The sequence below is a fragment of the Apaloderma vittatum genome, unplaced genomic scaffold (assembly GCF_000703405.1).
Source record: "Apaloderma vittatum isolate BGI_N311 unplaced genomic scaffold, ASM70340v1 scaffold3311, whole genome shotgun sequence".
In the NCBI taxonomy this organism is placed as follows: Eukaryota; Metazoa; Chordata; class Aves; order Trogoniformes; family Trogonidae; genus Apaloderma; species Apaloderma vittatum.
The window spans coordinates 385-20,415 of record NW_009699444.1 but is presented as its reverse complement, the minus strand read 5'-3'; the positions used below and the strand labels follow the sequence as shown (position 1 = coordinate 20,415).

The following is a 20,031-nucleotide window of genomic DNA, read 5'->3' as shown; positions in this document are numbered from 1 at the left end:
CCCTGGAACAGACTGCCTAGGGAGGGGGTTGAGTCGCCATCCCTGGATGTGTTCAAGTGTCATTTAGATGTGGTGTTGGGTGATATGGTTTAGGGGTGACCTTGTAGTGTAGGGTCAATGGTTGGACTCGATGATCCCAAAGGTCTTTTCCAATCTGAATTGTTCTATGATTCTTGTTGACACAGCGGGTTCCCATTCGGCTTTTGCAGACCTGCACCGGAGCCTGCAGATTTGGAGTTAGGATGCTTCCAGCATCAGAATAATGCAATTAAAGCCCAAGAATGCGAATACTTAAAATTGTAGGATTTAGGTGGCAGTACCAAAACACAATCGATTTATTTCCTCCTCACATTCCCTCCCGCAAAGCAGGAGGTGCCACAGACCAGGGCTGTTCTACTGTGTCCCTGTACAGACCTATGATGTTTAATGGAGCCCTCCAGCCCCCCGTGAGAGCGAGCAGAGCCAGCCAGCACCTCTGCATTTTCCTAAAAAGGGTCCACAGCCTGCCTTGTCCCCGTCACATAGACACTACACCCTAAGCTCCCCCAGCACACGTTACTGGGATCAAAAAAAAACCCAAAATAATGAAAATATACATATACTCATTTCTCATTGATGGAACTATTCAATCCTGCCTCTCTTTTTCCCCCCAGTACTCTGCCTCAAGCTGTGCAAATAATCACGAGTTTCCTTAAGCCCGAGTGAAGTCCTGATTTGGACAGCAGCGCCCTTACCGAGAACTAGAACTAACGGCTTTGCGATTTGATAATGTAAACCAGAGTTAAGGAGGAAATTATTTTGGCAGAAAAGAGCACAACTGGAACCGAAAGGTCAATCTATTTAAGGAGCGGTGCCACAACATTACAGAATACACAGTTAAAGTGCCTGCAGGAAATATGATCTTCTTCTGGGTGATCTGTCCAACGAGAGACATTGCAACAATTGGACAAATCAATGCATACACAAGTCTAATAAAAATCTCTATGTCCTAATAAAAACCTTTCAATCCCAATAAAGAACAAATAAATCTTAACAATAACCAGAACCAGTATTGACCAACAAAAGCTAGAACCAGGACTGACTGCAACCTAAGGATTTAAAGTTATATTCCCATTAGGAGCTACCTTAAAATTAAAACTGACTTGCTGCATACAGCAGAGAGACCTGGGATTAATTCAAAACCTGAGGTAACACAAGGACATAGCGAGCATGGATGGGCTGCACTGACAGCTGTTGGAGGAGGACGGGCTTGCTGAAAACATCAGCATCCTTAAGCAACTCCCCACAAAATAACCCATACTCCTGTCTAGTTTAATTGCTATGGTCCCCTCCTGCTCTTTTGAGAGGGGATTCAAGAAAGAGCAGAGCATTTAGCAAGGGATGATGAGTTGGGAGAGAGGCTGGAGCTGTAGAGCAGGTTTCCTGTCACGTCCAGGCAGTTTGGCTGCTATGGTTGAATCACAGCCTACATCAGTCACCTTTCCTCACCAAAATCCTATCTTACCCATGTGAAAGACATTTATGATGGAGATTCGTCTCCTTTTGGTTTTAATTATTCATATGCAAATGCTTTTTAGGAGGGATGGAAGACCATGAAGGAAACGACATGTCAGGATACATAAACTGGTACGGAAGACAAGTGAACCAAAGAGAGCTCCTCCAACCACAAATATCTACGAGCAAACAACTGCAATTTACTATTCACAACTTAAGATGGATTATTTATAGATGAGAGCTGAAGAGTCGCATGTGAATAGAAATTAGAGAATTAAATGGTAACACATTAACGATGTTCATACACCTAGGCTGATCACTAAAAAAAGACAAGAGTGGGACATGTTTGTCTCTGATGTATTTTTACCTAGATGAGCCAGAAGAAGCTCTCCAGCGGATCAGAGTTGCATGCAATGCTTGGCACGGGAAAGCTTCAGCTCAGCCCCATTTTGTACCACTTATGGCTCTAAGCAGCACTTCTTTTTTTTGCTGCTTAAAAAAAGGAAAGCTTTTCAAAAGGGGAAAAAAAATCCCTCCAAACCCAAAACTTCCAGCATCATTTACCTCTCTTATAATGGCTGTGAAGGACCCCTTCCCTGCAACAGTCCCACGAGGGGTTCAAATCACAGACCTCCCATTTTCCCTGCCTGGAAATGACAGCCCCAGATTAAGACTTGGCTGCACAAACCCAGTGAAGCGAAACAAAAACATTTCACAGCCCACAGTGTTCCTGGCTCCCCATCAAAACGCTGGCAGCTGGGAAAGGGAAATCAAACTCTCTGGTCCTCGGCTGAGCCTCTGTCACTTCCCTCTTCCAGCTTTTGCACTTCAAGCTATCAGATAAGCACAAATTGCTTGTAACAGGCCTTATTATTCGACATCTCAGGTGCTACCAGCTGTATCATCCACAGGCCCTGTCAGTGTGTCCCAATTTGAGCAGAAACAGGTTCAGCAAATGGCCTTGATCAGAGAGGTCGCTCATCAGTCTCATGGCACAACTTTCAGCTGGCCCCGTTCATTAGGGCTGGTCGTTGCTCTCTGGCAAAAGTACAGCCCCAGGCTTAAACCCAGGACCCCGTTTTACATCAGTCCAGCTATTGCTAATTTACACCAAGCATTGAGGTTGAAGAGTTTGGCACTGACCACCCAAAAGCTGGCACCCACCAGCAGCGACCTCCGAGCCCCCAGCCCCACCAACAGCCATGAGCTCCTGGGTCATCAGCGCAGGTGAGCAACAGGAGGGCAATTAGCAGTCCCTGCCTGTCCACAGTGCCTTCCAGATCTGGGCTTGGTTTTGAGGGCTGTGCTGGGGCTTCCATCCCTCTCCTTTGCATTCTCTAACACCCACGCCAGGTAATGTTTCCTTCCTCCCTGACTGCATCCTGCCCCCAAATAAACATTCCACACAAAAGACAAAGGCTGGGGAACATCCCAAAGACAATAGTGTAGTCACATAACTAATTTGGAAAGGTCACCACAGACAGAAGCCAATTAGTGTAATTACTAACTTTCCATCCACCGCCTGGACAACCTCTTCGCCTCTAGGACTCAGGGTTTGGGGATGACACCCAGCACTTGGTTTTGCCATTCTTATACAAACTCCACGTTACTGATTCACCAGGACCAAGGGCAAGGATTGGCCCCTGCTCCACAAAATAGGAACCTGGGATGGAGTACTGAGAGAGCAGCCAAATCAAAGGGTCTCAACTACTCACTCACCTCTTCTTTTACAGACAAACAAGCTGGGTTACCAGTGGTGGCTCACAGCTGTTTCTGCTGGCTCGAAGAGGGTGGGGAAATACACAGAGATTCTACAACTATTCAAGAGTAAAAGCAATGTTTCACACAAGCAAAGCACTAAAAAAAAACCCCACAACCCACCAAACAAGTAAACAAAAAAACAGCCAGGAAGGCGAAGACCCCTCAGAAGCACCCTGTGGTTTAACATCTTGTGGTTGTGCCACTTCACCCTTCTACAAAGGATTTCTCCTTAAGGTGCATATTTTAACAAACAACATTTCTCACATCCACCAATTACAGCACCGTCTGCAACAAGCAGATGCCCAGCTCCAGAGGCAATGAGTTAAAAGAGACTTCAGAAAAACCACATTTGTGCTCCTGATCGAACCAAAAGCCCCCCAGGCTGGTATGCCACCCCCTGCAACAAAGTCAGCACAGAGAATTGTTCTACAGCTTTATGCTTCCAACATCAAAAACCGAAAAGACTTCTCAAGGCAGCACCCAGGCTGCTTCAACAACTGCCCACAGAGCAGACCTTACACGAGCTCTTCCATACACACGTGTCTACATAAATACACACACACCTCCGCTTTCCTGCCTGCTTGCAACGAGTTTCACCCCAGCACATTTTAATCCCCTCTCTATATTTTAAAAAGCAAGGGGATTCAGATACTTTAAAGACACTCATACATAACACTCATTCCCAGGCTGCAAAGCAATCCCAACTAACATCTCCATGAGCACACACTTAAAAACAGTCCCTTCACTGCACCTTCCCAAGAAACACCATATTCCAAGAGACTCACCTCAGCCACAGAGAGCAGAGCTGCATCCCAACCTCCTGGAAACCGCCAGCCCAGAGCTCCATCCACGCTGCTGAAACACCCCACAAGAGCTCAGCAGATTCACGTGAGAGCTCCCAGGAGCCCACCAAGCTTGGGTTTGCTGGAGGGGCAGGAAGAGCCCCACAGACCCACCTGGGATGAGGGTGGGGCATCAGGAGCAGCAGCTGCACACAATTCTCAGCAAGGCAGGTGCCAGCCCTGCTTCTTAATGGGCTGTGCAGGAATGGAAACCACACACCCAGTAACTCTCCCTTTTGCAAGAAGAGGGGCAATGGCCCTACTGCCTCTTCTGTCCCCCTCCCTAAGATGTTCAAAAGGAGAGATGCTCCAGATGTCCCTTCTGGCTCCTCAAGAAGGGAGGCAGCAGCCAGTTTTGGGGTCATTCTTGGGGGGCAGGTGGGGCATGGGAAAGGGATGATAGAAGAATCTGGCACTACAGGCTCAGGGTTAGGGTTTTCAGCCCACAGACGGTGCCTCTCAAGCCGCAGGTGAGGTGGGGAGGTGCTCACCCCAGTCCCTCTGACATCACAGAGCGAAAAGTTATACTGGTAACTCACTCTGGTAACTCACTTCTCTGGTTTGAAACCACAGAAACTGGTACAGAGAGTCCCCACCAAACCCAGAGCACGGAATGTGAACTACATTTAACAGACTGCTTGGTCACGGAGTTTTCTGATTTGTGGTTTAGGCTAGTTGGGTTGGCTAAGTAGCAAAGAAATGCTTTGTCCTAACCTTACCTTGCCTAATTCTACTGCCAAAATCAACATCCACCTGTGCATAACGAGCACAGAAATGTAAGACCACCTCAGTATAAGGAGTGAGGTAACCATGTGAACACGTGTAGAAGGACTTTTGTTACGTAAGTTTTTGTGGCCAAGTGTGATTCTTGTTGTGCGTGTTTCCTTATCAAAGAATTGGATAAGAAGCTCGGCTTGTCTCCCCAAAGGTGTACTAGCTGTGTAAAACGCCTGGCACTCTGTTCGATGCAGAACTGAAACAAAGAAAAGTATCTTGACTCAGTGTGGTATTGGTGATTTGCACACCAGGTAAAATAACTCTGATTTAGGGACATCACCTCCAGGGTCACAGCCCCGGAGCGGCACAGCTTCCCAGGCTGACGGTCAGTGCTGCTCTTCCTTTCACCATGAAAAAGGACTGTGAGGCATACAATTAAGAGAGGAGATGTTGCTTATTTCATCACTTGCTAAACATGCATTTGGGTTTTTAAAAGTTGCATTAAAAGTTTCAATATAAATAACTTTTAAAGTCAAGGAAAGAGCAAACATTTTCAGCATTCGGTGACAAAGGCCAAACTCCTCAGGGCATCAGATCCCCTTGTTAATTAAAAAAAGTGAGGTTGGGGGATTTTTCTTGCTAAATCCCAAGTCCCCACTGTAACAAAACACAGCCTGCCTTTCTTTTTTCTTTTTTTTTTCCTGTCGAGGCTATGTGTGTGTAAAAGCGAAGAAGCCTGGCTTTTATCAGAGGCCTGAATGTGACTTTGTGTCACTATAACCAAAGGGGAACCAACCAGGGGGCTGATTGTGCCCCTGCTCCTCCAGCTACTCTGGACCTCATGTGTCTGATGATCTCCAGCACGGCTGTCTGCCCCCGGCACCGGGGCACGACCGAGCGCCCGGGGATGCTGCAAGGCACCAGTGCACTCTGACCTTACGTCTGTGTGAGGAAATAGTTGAAAGACTGAATCTTTTCACTCTGAAAATGAAACAGAGTTCCTTAAAGTCAGGCTTAGTACGCATTAAAGCAACCCTCAAGGACCTAAAAATGTAGTGCTTTTATCCTTAAAGTCAAAGCAGTCTGCATAAACTCCCAAGCTAGAGTTGAACACCCCTTCTTGGGGAATTTAATCATATCTTTGCAATTAAAGGAAGACTGTCATATACTTTTCATTTACAAAATGGATAGATCCAAAAAATATTTTTTAAAAAATAAAGAAAATGTAGCAGAGAAGAAAAACACGTTCAGTTTCTGACCAGAGTCGGCATCTCTGCCTTCACTGCAGCACCTGGGTAGACTCAAACGCAGCAGCCACCCCAGTAACGAGGATGACCCCTGATTGAAGCCCTCCAGGACTGAGCTGGAAAAGCTGTGGTTTAGGATGCAAAGTTTAGGACAAAAATGTAAAGACACAACTGAACACAAGAAGTCCCTGCATCCGCGGCACAGACGACCATCATTGCCCACACCAACAGCACACAAACCCCTGCCGACAGCACGTTGCCCATCTGACCCCCTCCAGTAACCAACCAGATGTTTTCAGACAAGCTAACAGCAGCTGCCAGTAGCCAAAAAGCCAGGCTTTCTCTTAAGAAATGGGACATGCATTCCTTACAGTTCCTATCAGGACCCGTTTCTGCCATCAGCCGTGCCCTCAGGTCCCCCCGGGACGGCGCATTAGTCTCTCGACAGCGTCTCTGCGCAACACAGTTGAACATATTTAAATGTTTGCACAATAGGGACTCAGAAGCATCATTATTTGGTAGTAGTTACTGCCAAAGCTTCCCAAAATATGAAGCAGATCATATCAATACCAACTGTTCTCATCTTCCACAGACAGATCTGCTGGGGGAAAAAAAAAAAATAAAAAAAATCTGTTCGACATCTCGTCCAAGTTCTTCAGTCTTAGCAGTGGAGCAGCACAAACCTGCTCCATCCTCCTGCACCAAGCACTCTGCAGGCTGGAGTAGCACCAACGGGGACTGCTCAGAGACAGCACAAAACAGGGAGAAAACCCAGACAAACTCGAGCCAGAAAGAAGCATTTCCAGATGTATTGTACTGATAGACCTCATCTCTACTAGGATTTTTTTTTAGAAGTCTGACCACAAGCATACAGATGGTTGGAAGCTCCATCAAACCTATTTAATTTTTCTTCGTAAATAGTTCTCTCTCCATGTCATACTTGCTGGGAAGCTGCCCAAGAGCCTGGGGCATCAGGGGTAAAAATTTTACATGGTGCACAGAGCTTAAATTTAAGAGGTCCACTCAGCAATCATGGTCATGCTACAAAGAGCCAGAAGCAAATGGGATTTCTTGCAAGAAAACATCACATGTGGGCTCGAGCCAAGTCCACCATTGGAGTTGTCTTGACATACCATGTCCCAGTCAACTTGCACCAAAGAGGACCTTCTGATGAGCAAAGTCCAGTGCCACTGGGAGTCAGAAACTCTTGCCACGGGGTCGCTCAGGAGTTTAAAATGTAATTTGTGTTACACAACCATCCCCAGGTAAAGACTGGCTTTTTTTGACCTTCAAGTATTGTCATGATTGCAATAATTTTGAAAAAATAAACCATAAGGGGAATCCACCGTGCAGGGGAAGCCAGATTCTCCTAATGTTTTCAATAAATAATTACGTAAATAGACCGAATTTAAAAGCGTGCCAGAAACATGAACAATAACTTCAAATGCAACCAATGCAGCCCCAAATCCCCACCCCAACAAAGACTCAGTAAGCCCTACAAGATGAAAGTGAAGTCCTTCACGAATAGCTCCCCAACTCCACTTTGTAGAAAAAAGTGGACTTCTGGCACCAAATTAGCGTTTAGGGCTCTCTGGAGCCCACTCCGTGAGTCTCCTGACTATGCAATCCATCCTACATGTGCAGTTTTTCCTCCTTCTTGCCCCACTAGGTCGTGTTAAAAAAAGCAAATGAGCATGTGTTGGTGGGCAGGGGGACATTCAGGTCTTGCCACCCCCTGCATTTCCAGCCACCCTTCGCCCCGCTTGTACAAAAGGCCACGAGCTCGATCCATCTGCCGCAAGGATGAAACCCAAGAAGCACATTGTGCTCGCACAGGCTGCCAAATCCGAGCGCCCAGGAGTATCTTGGCACCAGCATTATCTTCTGCCACATGGTAAAACAAAGACTGGTGACAAACGAAGAACAGGTGGAGGCTTAATTAGGTCATCAAACCACGTGAGTGCGACCTGCATTAACGCAGATACTCGTGCCCAACATGCTGGTGCTCAGGGTGGAGACGATCGCTTTTCGCTCGGGCGCTGCACACAAGTGGTGGCATTACTGTGGGGTCAGAGCTGGGAACTGACGAGAATCGTTACCTCTTGGGTCAGATTTAGAAAAGCAGGAAGAAATTCAGCCTTTTTACTCTAGATTACCACGGCAGGACAGGTGCAATTAAAAAAACCATCAGTGATTGAATCTGTCTCCTCATGTGACGTCTGGCAGCATGTCACCACGAGGACATGTCACTCAGAGACCCTGCGTACGCACATGGAGAGGTCAGTTCAGTCAATGCACATCCAGCACCAAGCCCAGTCAGGTACAGCCACCACATCTCTGCCGCCTCACCCAGCACCCCAGGATAACCCCAGGGATCCCAGGGCCACCACTGCAGCAATTCTGTTTCCAGTCTCCTCACAACGAACCTGTAGTCAAATCCTCCACATGGTCTGCTTTTAAAATAGCTCTTCAGTGCTTCCTTACAGCCAGACTGGCTTCGTGAAACATGAAGGTGTAGAAGCACTCAGGCACAAGGCTGCAGGAGAACTGCCACCTCCTTATACACACCTGGGGACAAACCTGCTGGTGTCACACCACCTGTCAGATGAGTTAAATAATGTCACTGCTGATCTAGAGAGTCAGCTGCTGCAAGAACAGTAAACCCTGGTCCATGCTCAGCATTGAGAACTGGGATGCACCAAGATCAGCAGCTACCAAAGACTCTGACGAAAGTAGGATTTTCATCCTGTAAAATTCCCACTCACTTGGGTTATTGCAGCTTCCGCAATGGAACCATTCAGCAAGAGAAAACCTGCCTCCTTCCTCCCCACCACCAGCTTAACTGAACAGCTCGCTCAAGACAACTTCCCAAGAAGTTCTGTTATACTGCTGTTTAAAGATCTAAACACATCTTTTTCCCAGACTCTCTGGAGGTGTGACCTCCAGGTGGTTATTCACTGTATTTACAGTTTCCCCCTTTAACCTCTTTGCATCTTTTCAATGAACTGTGGCACATATTTTGAGAAAAGAGACAAAAGTTTCCTGATCCCTCTCTGCTTTTATGTCTGAAATAACACCTGGAGCCTTACGTATGATCTGAGCTGGCACGAATGATTCTTGCCTTGTGTTTTGGGTAGCGGAGGGACAAGAGAGAAGCACAGAGATTCACACTTGTGGCTGCGATTTGGATTCACACCCTGATCCTCGTAAGCCAGACGAGCCACACTTCTCAGCGAGCAACTGTTACAGCATAATTACTTGGTTAAAATACTATCAGGACTTTCAGCTACAGCCAACTAAGGGTCTCACTCTCTAATTCACCTTCCTCCCTCCTGTGAAAATAGGATGGTCGAAACATGAGCAAATTTAGCAACATGAAGGCATGCTACTGAGTCCAGAGGAATACTTTCCTTCGAGGAAATTCATTTTAACAAAAGCTGAAAGGGACTCTCTTGCTCAGAAATCTGTAAAATAACCCCAAAAGCTACTGACAGATTTGCCCCTTGGGGATTCACTTCAGCCTTTATTAGAGTGACACAAGTGATGGAGATATATTTGGATTCTTTAAAGTTGCTGCACCTACTGCACTGCAACCATCCCAAGTAAAACAAATGACTGTAAGAGCAGCATTTCTGGTCTTTGAATGGCAAAACAGCACATAACTCCAGGTTTACGGATAGTCTGGGACTTCTCAAGCAGGAAGCCAAGGGTGGAGGTTGGTGGGGCAGATGGGGCCATTTGTCCAGCCTTTGCCTGGGCTGGTGCCCCCTGAAAGAGGCCAGAGCAGTGGGAATTTAGCAGCATCTGCTGAGGAATGAAGCAACAGCATTTGTGTGTTCACTTCATCTCTGTGCTAAGACCTGCTTCTGTCAACACTGCAGGAATAATAAGATCAACCTAAAGCATACTGGGTTTGAAACACCTTCCCATCCTGTTAAACCCGGGGTGGACAGGAGATGACAGCACCACCAGCTCAATGAGATGGCACGGAGACGCAGCAGGTACCGCGCCAACCAGCTCTGCAGAGCCACGTGGCTGCTCACATGGGTGACATTAATCCATCGTTTGAACAAGAAAGAGGAGGAAACCAACTGGGAACCAGTGGGAAGCTCCCAGGTGTGTGAGTCCATGAACACTGAACAAACCTGCTTCAGAGCCTCCTCTCTGGTAAGGCAGCCCTGAAGGGGCTGGCAGCAAAAAATATCTGTGCCTAGATAAATGACTTCATATGTCGAGGCAAAGATAAAGTTACACAGAGCCTCTTGCAGAGGATATGGTCATCAGGTTTATTTTTGTAGTTTTCATTACACTCAAAATAACTTTGGCAGGCTCAGAAAAAATAAATTTTCAAAGCCTTCTCCCATTGATGTCACCAGTTTTAATTAATTTTTGCTGAAGTGGTCTAAAGATGAATGCTGCTGGGAAAGGGCTGGTTCCTGGTATAGTGCTCTGGGCCTCCGTGCTCAAATGCCGGAGCTGCACCAAATGCCACCGGGATAAACACTGCTGCGGTCGCGCTGGGAGATGGCTCCGGCCCATTTTCCTGCACCAGTGGTTTTAAGGCCAGACTGCCTTTCAGCTCCGGCCTCTGACTCCGTGTCAGAGGTGCTGCCAGCTCTGGGAATTACACTGGTACCACGCTATTTCCTGCCTCGGGAAGTCCTGGCCACATCCCACATTTAATGTCACCTCGGCAGGACATTAAATGTCACTGCTGGCTGACGCAGCGGCCGATCTGGTAGGGTGATGTTTGGATGGGTGTCGAGCAGGGGACGTGCCTTCCCTTGGATGCTCAGCACGCTGGGGAGCTCAGTCTGAGAGCAATCCCCAAATTCCCAGACTCAAACCTCCCTTTTGCTGCACACCTGGCTGTTGCCTGCTGCTCCACCACCACCAGCTCCCCAACAGCGGTGTGGAGCAGTGCCCCAAACGTCTTTGCAATAAAGAAAAGCAAACCAGAGCGAGCAGAGGTCCCCCTGATGCTGCCATGACATACCCAGTTGCTGCCGCAGTGCCAGCAACCCTCTCCGGACACACGGTGACCCACAGAGCCACGAGAAAACCATTTGTCTCTGTTCCAGAGGGACTTCGGGCTCCTTTCCCCTTGCCGGCTGGCATCCTGAACCCACAACCCACCACATGAGTCGCAGGGCTGGGAGGAGATACCAAACCAAGCGAGAACTCCCTCTCCTCCCTTTATTTCCATCTGTCACATCCTGAGGAAAACAATCTCCCGACCCGTGGGTTTCCACCAACCCAGTCCTGAAACCACGAAACAACTCCTTAAGCAGAGCTTCCAGGTTCCCAAGGATGAGACAGGGGCCCACCGCTCTGCGGGGGCTGCTTTCTGGGACCTTCTAGGAAGAAGCTGGAGGGTGTCCGTGCCCATCCCAGGTAGCTCCCGGGAGAAGGCGGCTGGCGGCTCCCGCACATGTGGCGTGCAGACACCCGGCTCCAGATGTCCTCGGGGCCTTCCGCAAATATCCAAGAGGGACTGGAGAAGGGTCGCCAGGAAGGAGCTGATGGAAGGTAGCCAGCAGTCACTTCTCTGCTCAAAGAGCAGTTTGCCAAAAGCTAAGATCTGCCATCCTGGTTTTGAAGGGATAAGATTCAAAACCCCATTAAGCAGAAAGTGCCTGCATTTCAATGGCAAAAGTCCTTCCCAGCTAGTTGTTCTTTGTTATTTAGATGCTTCATTGCTTGGCTTCTGGCTCATTTTAAAAATCCTGGCACAGGTTTTTCCATGCAGGAGAGAATTCTGATTATGTTTGTAAGTGTAGTGCAAAAAAAATTCCTGTTTACACTAATATTGTAATTATAATGTCCTAGCCTCCTACAGGCAAAGTCAGACCAAGAAAGTAAACCCTGCTGAAGTGAAGTGACCGGCAGGGTATGGGAAACATTTTAAAACTCTAAGATGTTGTAAAGCTCTTTGTCTTATTCTAAATCATGGAAATTACAGAAAAATATGGAATTGTAATGGTTTCAGTAGGCAGAAAAGCATCTCCTGGGGTGCCAGTAAGGAATACTTCAGACATCTAAGCTCAGTAGATGCCAAGCAACTCAGAAAAGCAGAGACCACCACTATTTAAAAAAAAAAAAAAATGAAATACTTGCTTTCATTTGATATTTTTCCATATCTATGTAACTATCCTGAAGGTCTCCTGACTCAGAAACGCGGCACTACAGCCCCAGACACCGAAGATGTAGAAGGAGAGCAGTAACAGTGAGCTGCTAGCATGGGAAACAAAGAGCCAGCTTAGCAGAGCTCAACGCATCCCATTTGGCCTCCTGGAAAACATCTGCCCTTTGTCAGGACTACAAAGCAAGCAGAGCCCTCTCCTTCTTGATCTCCAGCAATTAGGGAAATTCTGTGGTGCTAATTACCTAGGGAGACAACGTGGGGAGAAGGCAGATAGGAGTGACACTTGAAGAAAGCATTTACACCCGTAAAAATCAGACAGATAGTTCAAGCCACTGGGAAAGCAGGATGTCAAACTTCCACAGCAAGCTGGAGAAAAAATGATCCCTGGACATAAAGTTAGGGTAAAAAATTAAAATTAAAAAAAAAAATAACTGCAGAAAGAGAGCTGCTCTGGAGTTGCTGAGTCTGCAGAGGTAGGGAGGGTTTGAAACCATCGGCTTCGCCGAGTACACATGGTTTGAATTGCTGAGCGTGGAGCAATTCGCCGTCCCGCAGGCTGGAGTACCCCCGCGCTCCTCCCGCTGCCAAGCCCTTATTGGGAAATATTTGTCACATATTAACTGGAACATTGGATTACTACACTGAACATTTAACACTCTTTTGTAATATATACATACGTTCAAAAGCATCCGACACCGTCTCGGCATGAATTCAATACGAAGACAGGGAGATGCATCAGGCAGCAGCCAGGAGACTGGGAGTTAGGGCAGAGCCTGGGGAGGTGCTGTGAAATGAAAAGGTGCAGGGAAGCGGGACGCATATGTTGAGGAATCCTCAATGCAAGAGCAGCCGAAAGAGATGGAAGTTTAAGAGGAAATGTTTGTTCTCAGGTTCTAGCACGGTGCATCCAGCACCTCGAGCTTTGGAGGGTCCTTCTCACAGACCCTGAAAGACTTTTGGCGTGGCAAATGCTGCATTTAACAAGAGCATTTTGCACCTCAGGTTTCAAAAGACTGCGCTTAAAAATATAAGGGTGGGGAAGGGATATAAAAAGAAAAAAAGACTCCTTTAAAAAAAATAAGAAGTCAGCAGAGACTACACAACTGAAAAAAAAAAAGTGTTTGCAAGTGTGAACTTTTAGTCTTGCTTTCAGCCCACCTCCAAGTGCTCATCAGCTGAAGGCTGTCCTAAATGCCCTATAAACGTGTGTTCCTGCACCTGCTGGGTTTTATCTCACAGTAAAATGTGAGGATCTCACCCCAGAATGAGCCTGACCGTAAGGGGATGAGCGGCCTCTCTGCAAAATATTACAGGCCTGGCTCAGGGAATGACAATAACTGAAATATTGAGCTGCTGTTTCACAGCGAGCCAACACATGGGGACAGCCCGTCCTGGGCCTGCCCGGCCCCAGCAGCACGCAACCACTGCGGCCCCGTCCCAAAGAGCTGTGGGGAGAGAAAACGCCGCGTTCCTCGCAGGAGCGGGGTCACCAACCCATTCCATCGCGGCATTTTGGAGCTCGACCTGCTCCTGGTCCAGCTGCCCCAAACCCCCAAGGATGCTTTCCTCCTCCTCAGCCACAGAAACGCCCAAACTACAAAGGAGCCAAATCGACACGAAGTTGTTGTCATCGCGCCCTCGTCCTTTGGTTGAATAAATAAAGCAAAATAAGTCAACTCGAAGCAGAACAGAGATGCGGACAGCAACTACAGAGACACCTTTTAGCAGCATCCCCAGCTGCAGAGACAGAGTAGTAACAATTTTTTTTAAAATTGGGGTTTTTTCCTTGACAATTGGTATGTCTCCATGGCCTTGGTGAAACAGCCATGCCCCCTCTGCTGGCCACTGGCCCCACTACCCCTCTGCCAGGTCCCCACAGCTCCATCTGCCCCAAAATGCCCAGAGGGTCCCCTTTGAGAAGTCAAGCTGCTTTACAACCACCCACTGGAGCCCTACAGCCAAATACATGACTTACTGCAGGGCATGAAGCACAAAATGAGTCAGTTTGGGTTTTTATCAGTTGTGGGATTTTTTGGGGAGTGCTATTTCTTCGGTTTCTGGGTTTTACAAGCCCTGATTTAGGGCTTTCCTGTAGCCAAATAACTTGACCCTCATCTAACTTGCAAGTCTCCTTTTAATGTGTGGCAATTCAGCTTGACTAAAGCAGTCCCTGAGAAACAACCCCCACCTCCTCAAACCCCATCAAACCCCCAAACTGACTCACTTTAAAGGAAAAATCAGGTCTTGTTTAGGGCAAGCTCTGAGGACATGGTTTGTTCCTGTCACTGCCCGTGGGTCCATCTCTTCCCAAAGAGGCACTGAGGGAGAGATGTCACTGGCACGATGATGCAGACAGCATCACCACTGACAGCTCCTCAGTGGGCTTGCTTTAAATCCAGTGAGAAGAAGGAAGCCTTCTTAAGCTTAGCAAGGTTTCCGGAGGAGAAAATCTGTTAATTCTGCACCAACTGCCAGTGAGGACCACAAGCTCTTGGGAGGTTTCCTGACCAAGCTCTTTAACTGCAAGCCAGAAGGCAGTTTAGCTTTCTTCAGAGGCAAGAGGGGAAGAAAAAAAAAGAAACACGCATAAAGATTCCTCAGAAATAGCTGAAAGGCTTCACACCAGCCCCGCATCACATCCTCGCCTCAGCACAGCGCTCGGCTCCCTGACGGGGGCAGCCGGGATCGGCCGCCGACGCAACGTTTCCTACCCACAAGGAAATCACTTCTCCTTCCTTCGGCTCACAAATTACTTTGACATTTGTTACTAATGACTGGAACAAGTGTTTCAGCAGCACGTGGGAAAACCTTCCCCCTCCTCTCTTCCCCTCATCTCCCAAACGCAGTGACCGGCAAACTCAGTGACCCAGAACCGAACTGGGACTTCCCTGGCCACAAAGGAGCCCCTTCAATCCCAACTGCTTTCTGCAGAGCAGAGGGAAAGCCCCTCGGCCACTTAAGCTCACCCCTAGTGCCCTGGCTGCACAGACCAGAGCGAGACTCAGCCCACGGAGCCCCGTGAAGCTCAGGGACTCAGCTGGGTCTCCACATCAGAAGGGAGAAAACTAATTTGACCACTGGTGTCCAAACAGCTGAAAATAAGCATGTTTGTGTCTCAGCTGATGGGGTTTGGTTCCAAGGCAGTGGGGACATGCAGCACACCCCCAAGAGCTTTCCACGAGTGCAGCAACACATTTAAGAGCATCCTTACTGAAATGTTTCTGAGGTTATTACACAAAATCTTACAGGGAAAAGTCCACTTTTTTGTCCTGTGAGCGTGGACTACTTCTGGTCGGATTTATATCCAGGATACCAGGAAAAACTGGGACTGCCCATTTGTCTTAACAGACAATGTCTTAATAGCATCTGCACGTCGCATTTAAGGTTTGGATTTTTTTTTCTCTTTAAAACCAGAATTGAACTATCTGCTGCTTGCAAGGCTTTGCAACATGCCTATGCACTCTCCCCCCATCAAAGTACTGCACATCTTTCACTCATCTTTTGGTAGTTCTGTGAAGAGAAAAAAATAACAAGGAAAGAAAAGGCTTGAAGTGCCTGTGCAGAATGACAGCAGAGCACTTAACGGAGCAGTGCTATAAATGAGATCCCTTTACAAACTAATCTAAGCTGTTTATTGTTTCCAAGGAGCATGCACTTCCACAGCAGAACAGGAAGTTTTGACAGTTTAAGAAGTTCATTAAACTCTGGGAGGAAATTTAAACAATCAGTGACAGCTTTCATAGTGCAAGGCAGCCGAAATCGCTACCCTCCTAACCGGCAGAGAGGCTGCAGCTTTTAATTATCACACTTGCATTAAGCCCCAGTGATTTTGTTACTACTTCTAAATTGTTTTGGCCCAACACCCAGGGCTCACAACTGAGTAAAGCTATTTGCGCTTTTATTCTTATAGCCAAGCAGTGCTTTTGTCCAAACCTCAAACTCCTTTATCTGTAAACAGGCCAAAGCAAGGCAATGGAAGAAGTTAACAACCTCGAGCACAAAAGAGTGCTTCAGTTTGGGAAAAAAACAAAAATAAAAAAAACCAACACCCCACACCCCACTTCTTAATCCATTTCCCTTTATACAGAGAAACATAAAACAGGCGAGGGGGGTCTCGGCAGCGTCAGTCCAGCGAGCAGGCGGCTCCCCGGCAGTCTGGCGTTGGCCGTGCGGGTACATTTGCACCTACCTGGGGGGCACATACAGTCTGACGGGGCTTCTCTCGCCGTCCGCAGCTTTGCTAGTCCTTCACCCAGTTTCTGTTCAGAGGAGGAATAAAAATAGCCATTTAGAAAATGCATTCTGTCTAAATGTGGAGCGCGCGTGCATGCCAGCAGCCAAACCATCCAGCACGCTTCCTTCCAGTGAGAGGTAATAGTTCCATCCTGTTCTGTTCAGCCTCTTTGCATAATGCCCCACGCTACAGTGGCACACAACGTATTGACTATTTCTTAGCCAGTGGCCAGTCTAAAACCTTGGTGCGGGGCAGGACCTTCTGCACATCCCCGAAGTCCCTTGAGCCACCACGGGCTGGGTTCGTCCTGAGCAGCTACTACAAGTCCCGTGTGTTGAGATGTCAGCATGGTCTGGGCGTGCTCGGTGGCAGGAATGGTGCCAGCGAGGGAGGGAGGGAGGGAGAGCCCCGACAGTGAGGTGAGCGCCCTGGAGAAAGCCCTGGGGAAAGCCCTGCGGCAGCCGACGCCAGAGCTACTGCCAAATACAAAAATCACAGAATCACACCCCGGAGGTTACATAGCAGAGTGATACTTGCACAACAGATGGGACCTGATGTGGCTGATTTTGTACTTAAAGTTCATGCTGTGTGGAGTATTACAGGTTTCTTTAGGAGGGGGATGAGGAGGTGGGGACTGCTGGCAAGAGCAGGGCGCTCGCCCACCCCCAGGTCCATCCAAAGTCCAGCGTTTCCATCTCCAAGGTGAGGAAGTCAGCAGGAGAACACCCAGAACATGTGAAAACTCACAAAACTGAAGCAACGTCTACGTGGCATGTTGCAGGCAGATGTGAGCACGCTCTGCCTGCTCTCTAAGCCAACCAAAATGTTCATGCCTGCATTTAGGACGCTGCCAAACCCAAGCTAATGAGCTCTGATGACAGGTAACTTGTATGTGCTCAAGCACAGCACTTTGTGGCTGGGGCAGCCCAGCAAGAGTGGGAACATCTCATCTTCACCCACAATTGTGGCACTCTCAGTCCTCCAGGATTGCCCTTTCTCACCTGAAGGATTAACCAAGAGAGAAACCAATAATCTGGTACCTGGAGTTCCCACATTTCAAAGAGAGAAAATTCAAAGTACTTCTTGAATTCAGGGTGTTCAGGCTTGAATTTTATCCAGCTGGTGAGCCAGTCTGTGTTCAGATATTTGAACACTGTGGGCTATTCAGGAATTAGGCTACCTGTGAATTAGGTTCTTTTATTTTTATTCTGGGGACTAAATAGTTTTATCTTTTGTTGAAATCTTATGCATTCCCCTCTAGCTGCTCAGATGTGATTCTAAGGGGTCCTGGAAGTATCAACAGAGTTTCATAGCACAGAGAAGTTATCCTAAGAGAAGTATAAATACCAAAATGATCCAGCTGCTTTCTGCAAAATATACACCTTCCTTGAGAAAAAGTGGCAAGGAAGCAACTAGAGAGACTATTCTGACAGCCACTTGCAGCCCAAATGTTTGAGATTCACTCAATTTTTATCCATTTATTTCTGAAGTAATTTGGATGATGAAGATACTCAAGGAAACGAAAATAAGCTACTCCATCCTTTTTAGTTAAGCAGGCCATGCTGGAACAGCAGAGGAGATCTGAATCCTCAATCCTGGAGCGAATCCTCTGTTGTCCCATTGAATTGTTCTTGTCATGAAACTGATTAATCTGGACACTCTCTGCCTACTGCAGACAATAAATCCTTTGTGAACAAAACGGTCCAGCTTTGTTTACAACAACTGGATCCTTCTTTAATCCTCCCGTTAACATTTTCCCTCCAGTACGAAAACTACAGGCTTCGAGTCGGGGTGTTTGACGCAGAGTGAGCGGAGACGCTGCCACGCTGGGACCACGCTGCTGCAAATGCTTTGGGGGGCCTCAGAGCAGGACCCTGCAGCGTGTCCCTCTAAAGGGACGGCTCAGGGAAGGGCGAGGTCCCACCATATCAAAATCAGTAATTTCCCCAAAGTTAGACGGATGCCTGTCCCAAGGCCAGAAACTAAATCCTCATTCTCCAAACTGGCTTTTGTGGCCTTAATGTTTATTATTTCCTACTCTCTTTTACATGCCAAACATTTAAATAACACTGAAAGAAACAGAGACAGCATGTTGGTGTTGCATTTGCTTCTCTTTATATGCAGCTCTGCCATAAATTATGCCAGAAAACCCTTAGACTGGTATATGGAGTAATGCTTTTTGGGCAGTGACGGAGAACAAAGTATCCCGGGTCAGGCACAGAGAGTGTATGGGGCTTTGGTTTCACTTCTGAAATATTGTGGTAAACTTCAAAGGAGGACCAGCACAAAATTTAACAAAAAAACTGACCCCAGGCATCAGTTGATGTTCATGATGATGGAAATATTCTCTTGCTCTCCAGAAACTCTCAAGCACAGAAAGGACAGAAGCTGCCCGGCGAGCGAGCGGTCTTATGTAACGGAGAAGAGCTTGGTCGAGAAACAGGCACTTTCTGAAACTTTATCATAACTGCATAAGTTAATTTAAAATGACTATTAATAGATACCACAATCACTACCATGCATTCCTTGAATCTGTTCCTCGTTTCAAAATTTGCTTTCAGTATTGACAAAAGTTTGGTCATACTAAATGTTTCAACAAGCTCACTCTTGCATTAGAAACCCAATTATGTGGTTTTGCTTTATTTTCCCCTGTACAATCTCCATCTGAGCGTTCCCAGTACAAAACAAGCTTTCCACACTTAACTAAATCTCAGCAAGAGGCTGCACATGATCTTAGGCAGTGCCACAGAAACCATTCCCATTGCTAAGCACATTTATTGGAGTAATTGGAACAGAACCTCTGCCACGACTGGCAGGCTAATTCCTGCCCAGAGAAAAGACGTTAACTAGATTTTGTGATTACGCCTCGCAGGCACCCCTCTGGTCTGGTATTCAGGGTTTTCACAAAAATATTTTTTAACATTTCCCTTTTATCAAGGCACATCAATGCAACCAAGTTTCCAGGAGGACAGACACGCTGCGGCGGTGCCAGCAATACCCTCACGTAGCCTCACCAGTACTACGCAGCGGGAGGAATCGTCTCCCCGTCCAGCAGCGCTGCTTCCATCCCCCCTGTGCCCCCAGCGCCGCTCACAGCTGGAGGGCACGGCTCACAAATACATTTCTGCATGGCTGAGGCTTCATGGCTGTAGCGATTTTAATGCAGCACCATGTTTTGCACCCCAGTCAGGCCATTAATAAAACCCCAGTGTAAAACCTTCCCCAGATGTCAGAGTCGGTCGCGTGGGAGCGTCCTGCGGCAGCCCCGTAAGCCCGGTTGAATCTTGCTGCACTTTATGAACCACTGTTTACACCAACCCACCAACTGCGGGATCCTCACGCGTTTCCTATGAGTAATGGGAGCCCTCCCCGTCCCCTTTGACTGCAAAAAGCCCCAAACCTAAACACCAGAGTCTGGGGGAAAATATAACCCTGGGAATCAGGCGTAACTTCTCCCAGAGATTTGATTTAGTTACGGAGATGGGTTTGGTATGGGAAAAGGGCATCAGGGTGCGTAACTGCGCTCCAAGTAGGAGAAATCCTTCCACACGGAAATCTTTACTGCCTAATTTAAAACAAGCCCTGGGATTG

At 47.5% G+C, this 20,031-nt stretch overlaps 1 protein-coding gene across 1 annotated transcript in view; it reads right to left on the bottom strand.

The window, feature by feature from the left end:
- Window positions 1–16,507, bottom strand: part of LOC104280642 (collagen alpha-1(XXIII) chain-like) — a 165,137-nt gene extending 148,630 nt beyond the window's left edge. The window contains 1 exon segment of the mRNA XM_009878355.1: window positions 16,396–16,507. Coding sequence (XP_009876657.1) covers window positions 16,396–16,507 — 112 coding nt within the window.
- Between the last annotated feature and the right edge of the window lie 3,524 nt (window positions 16,508–20,031).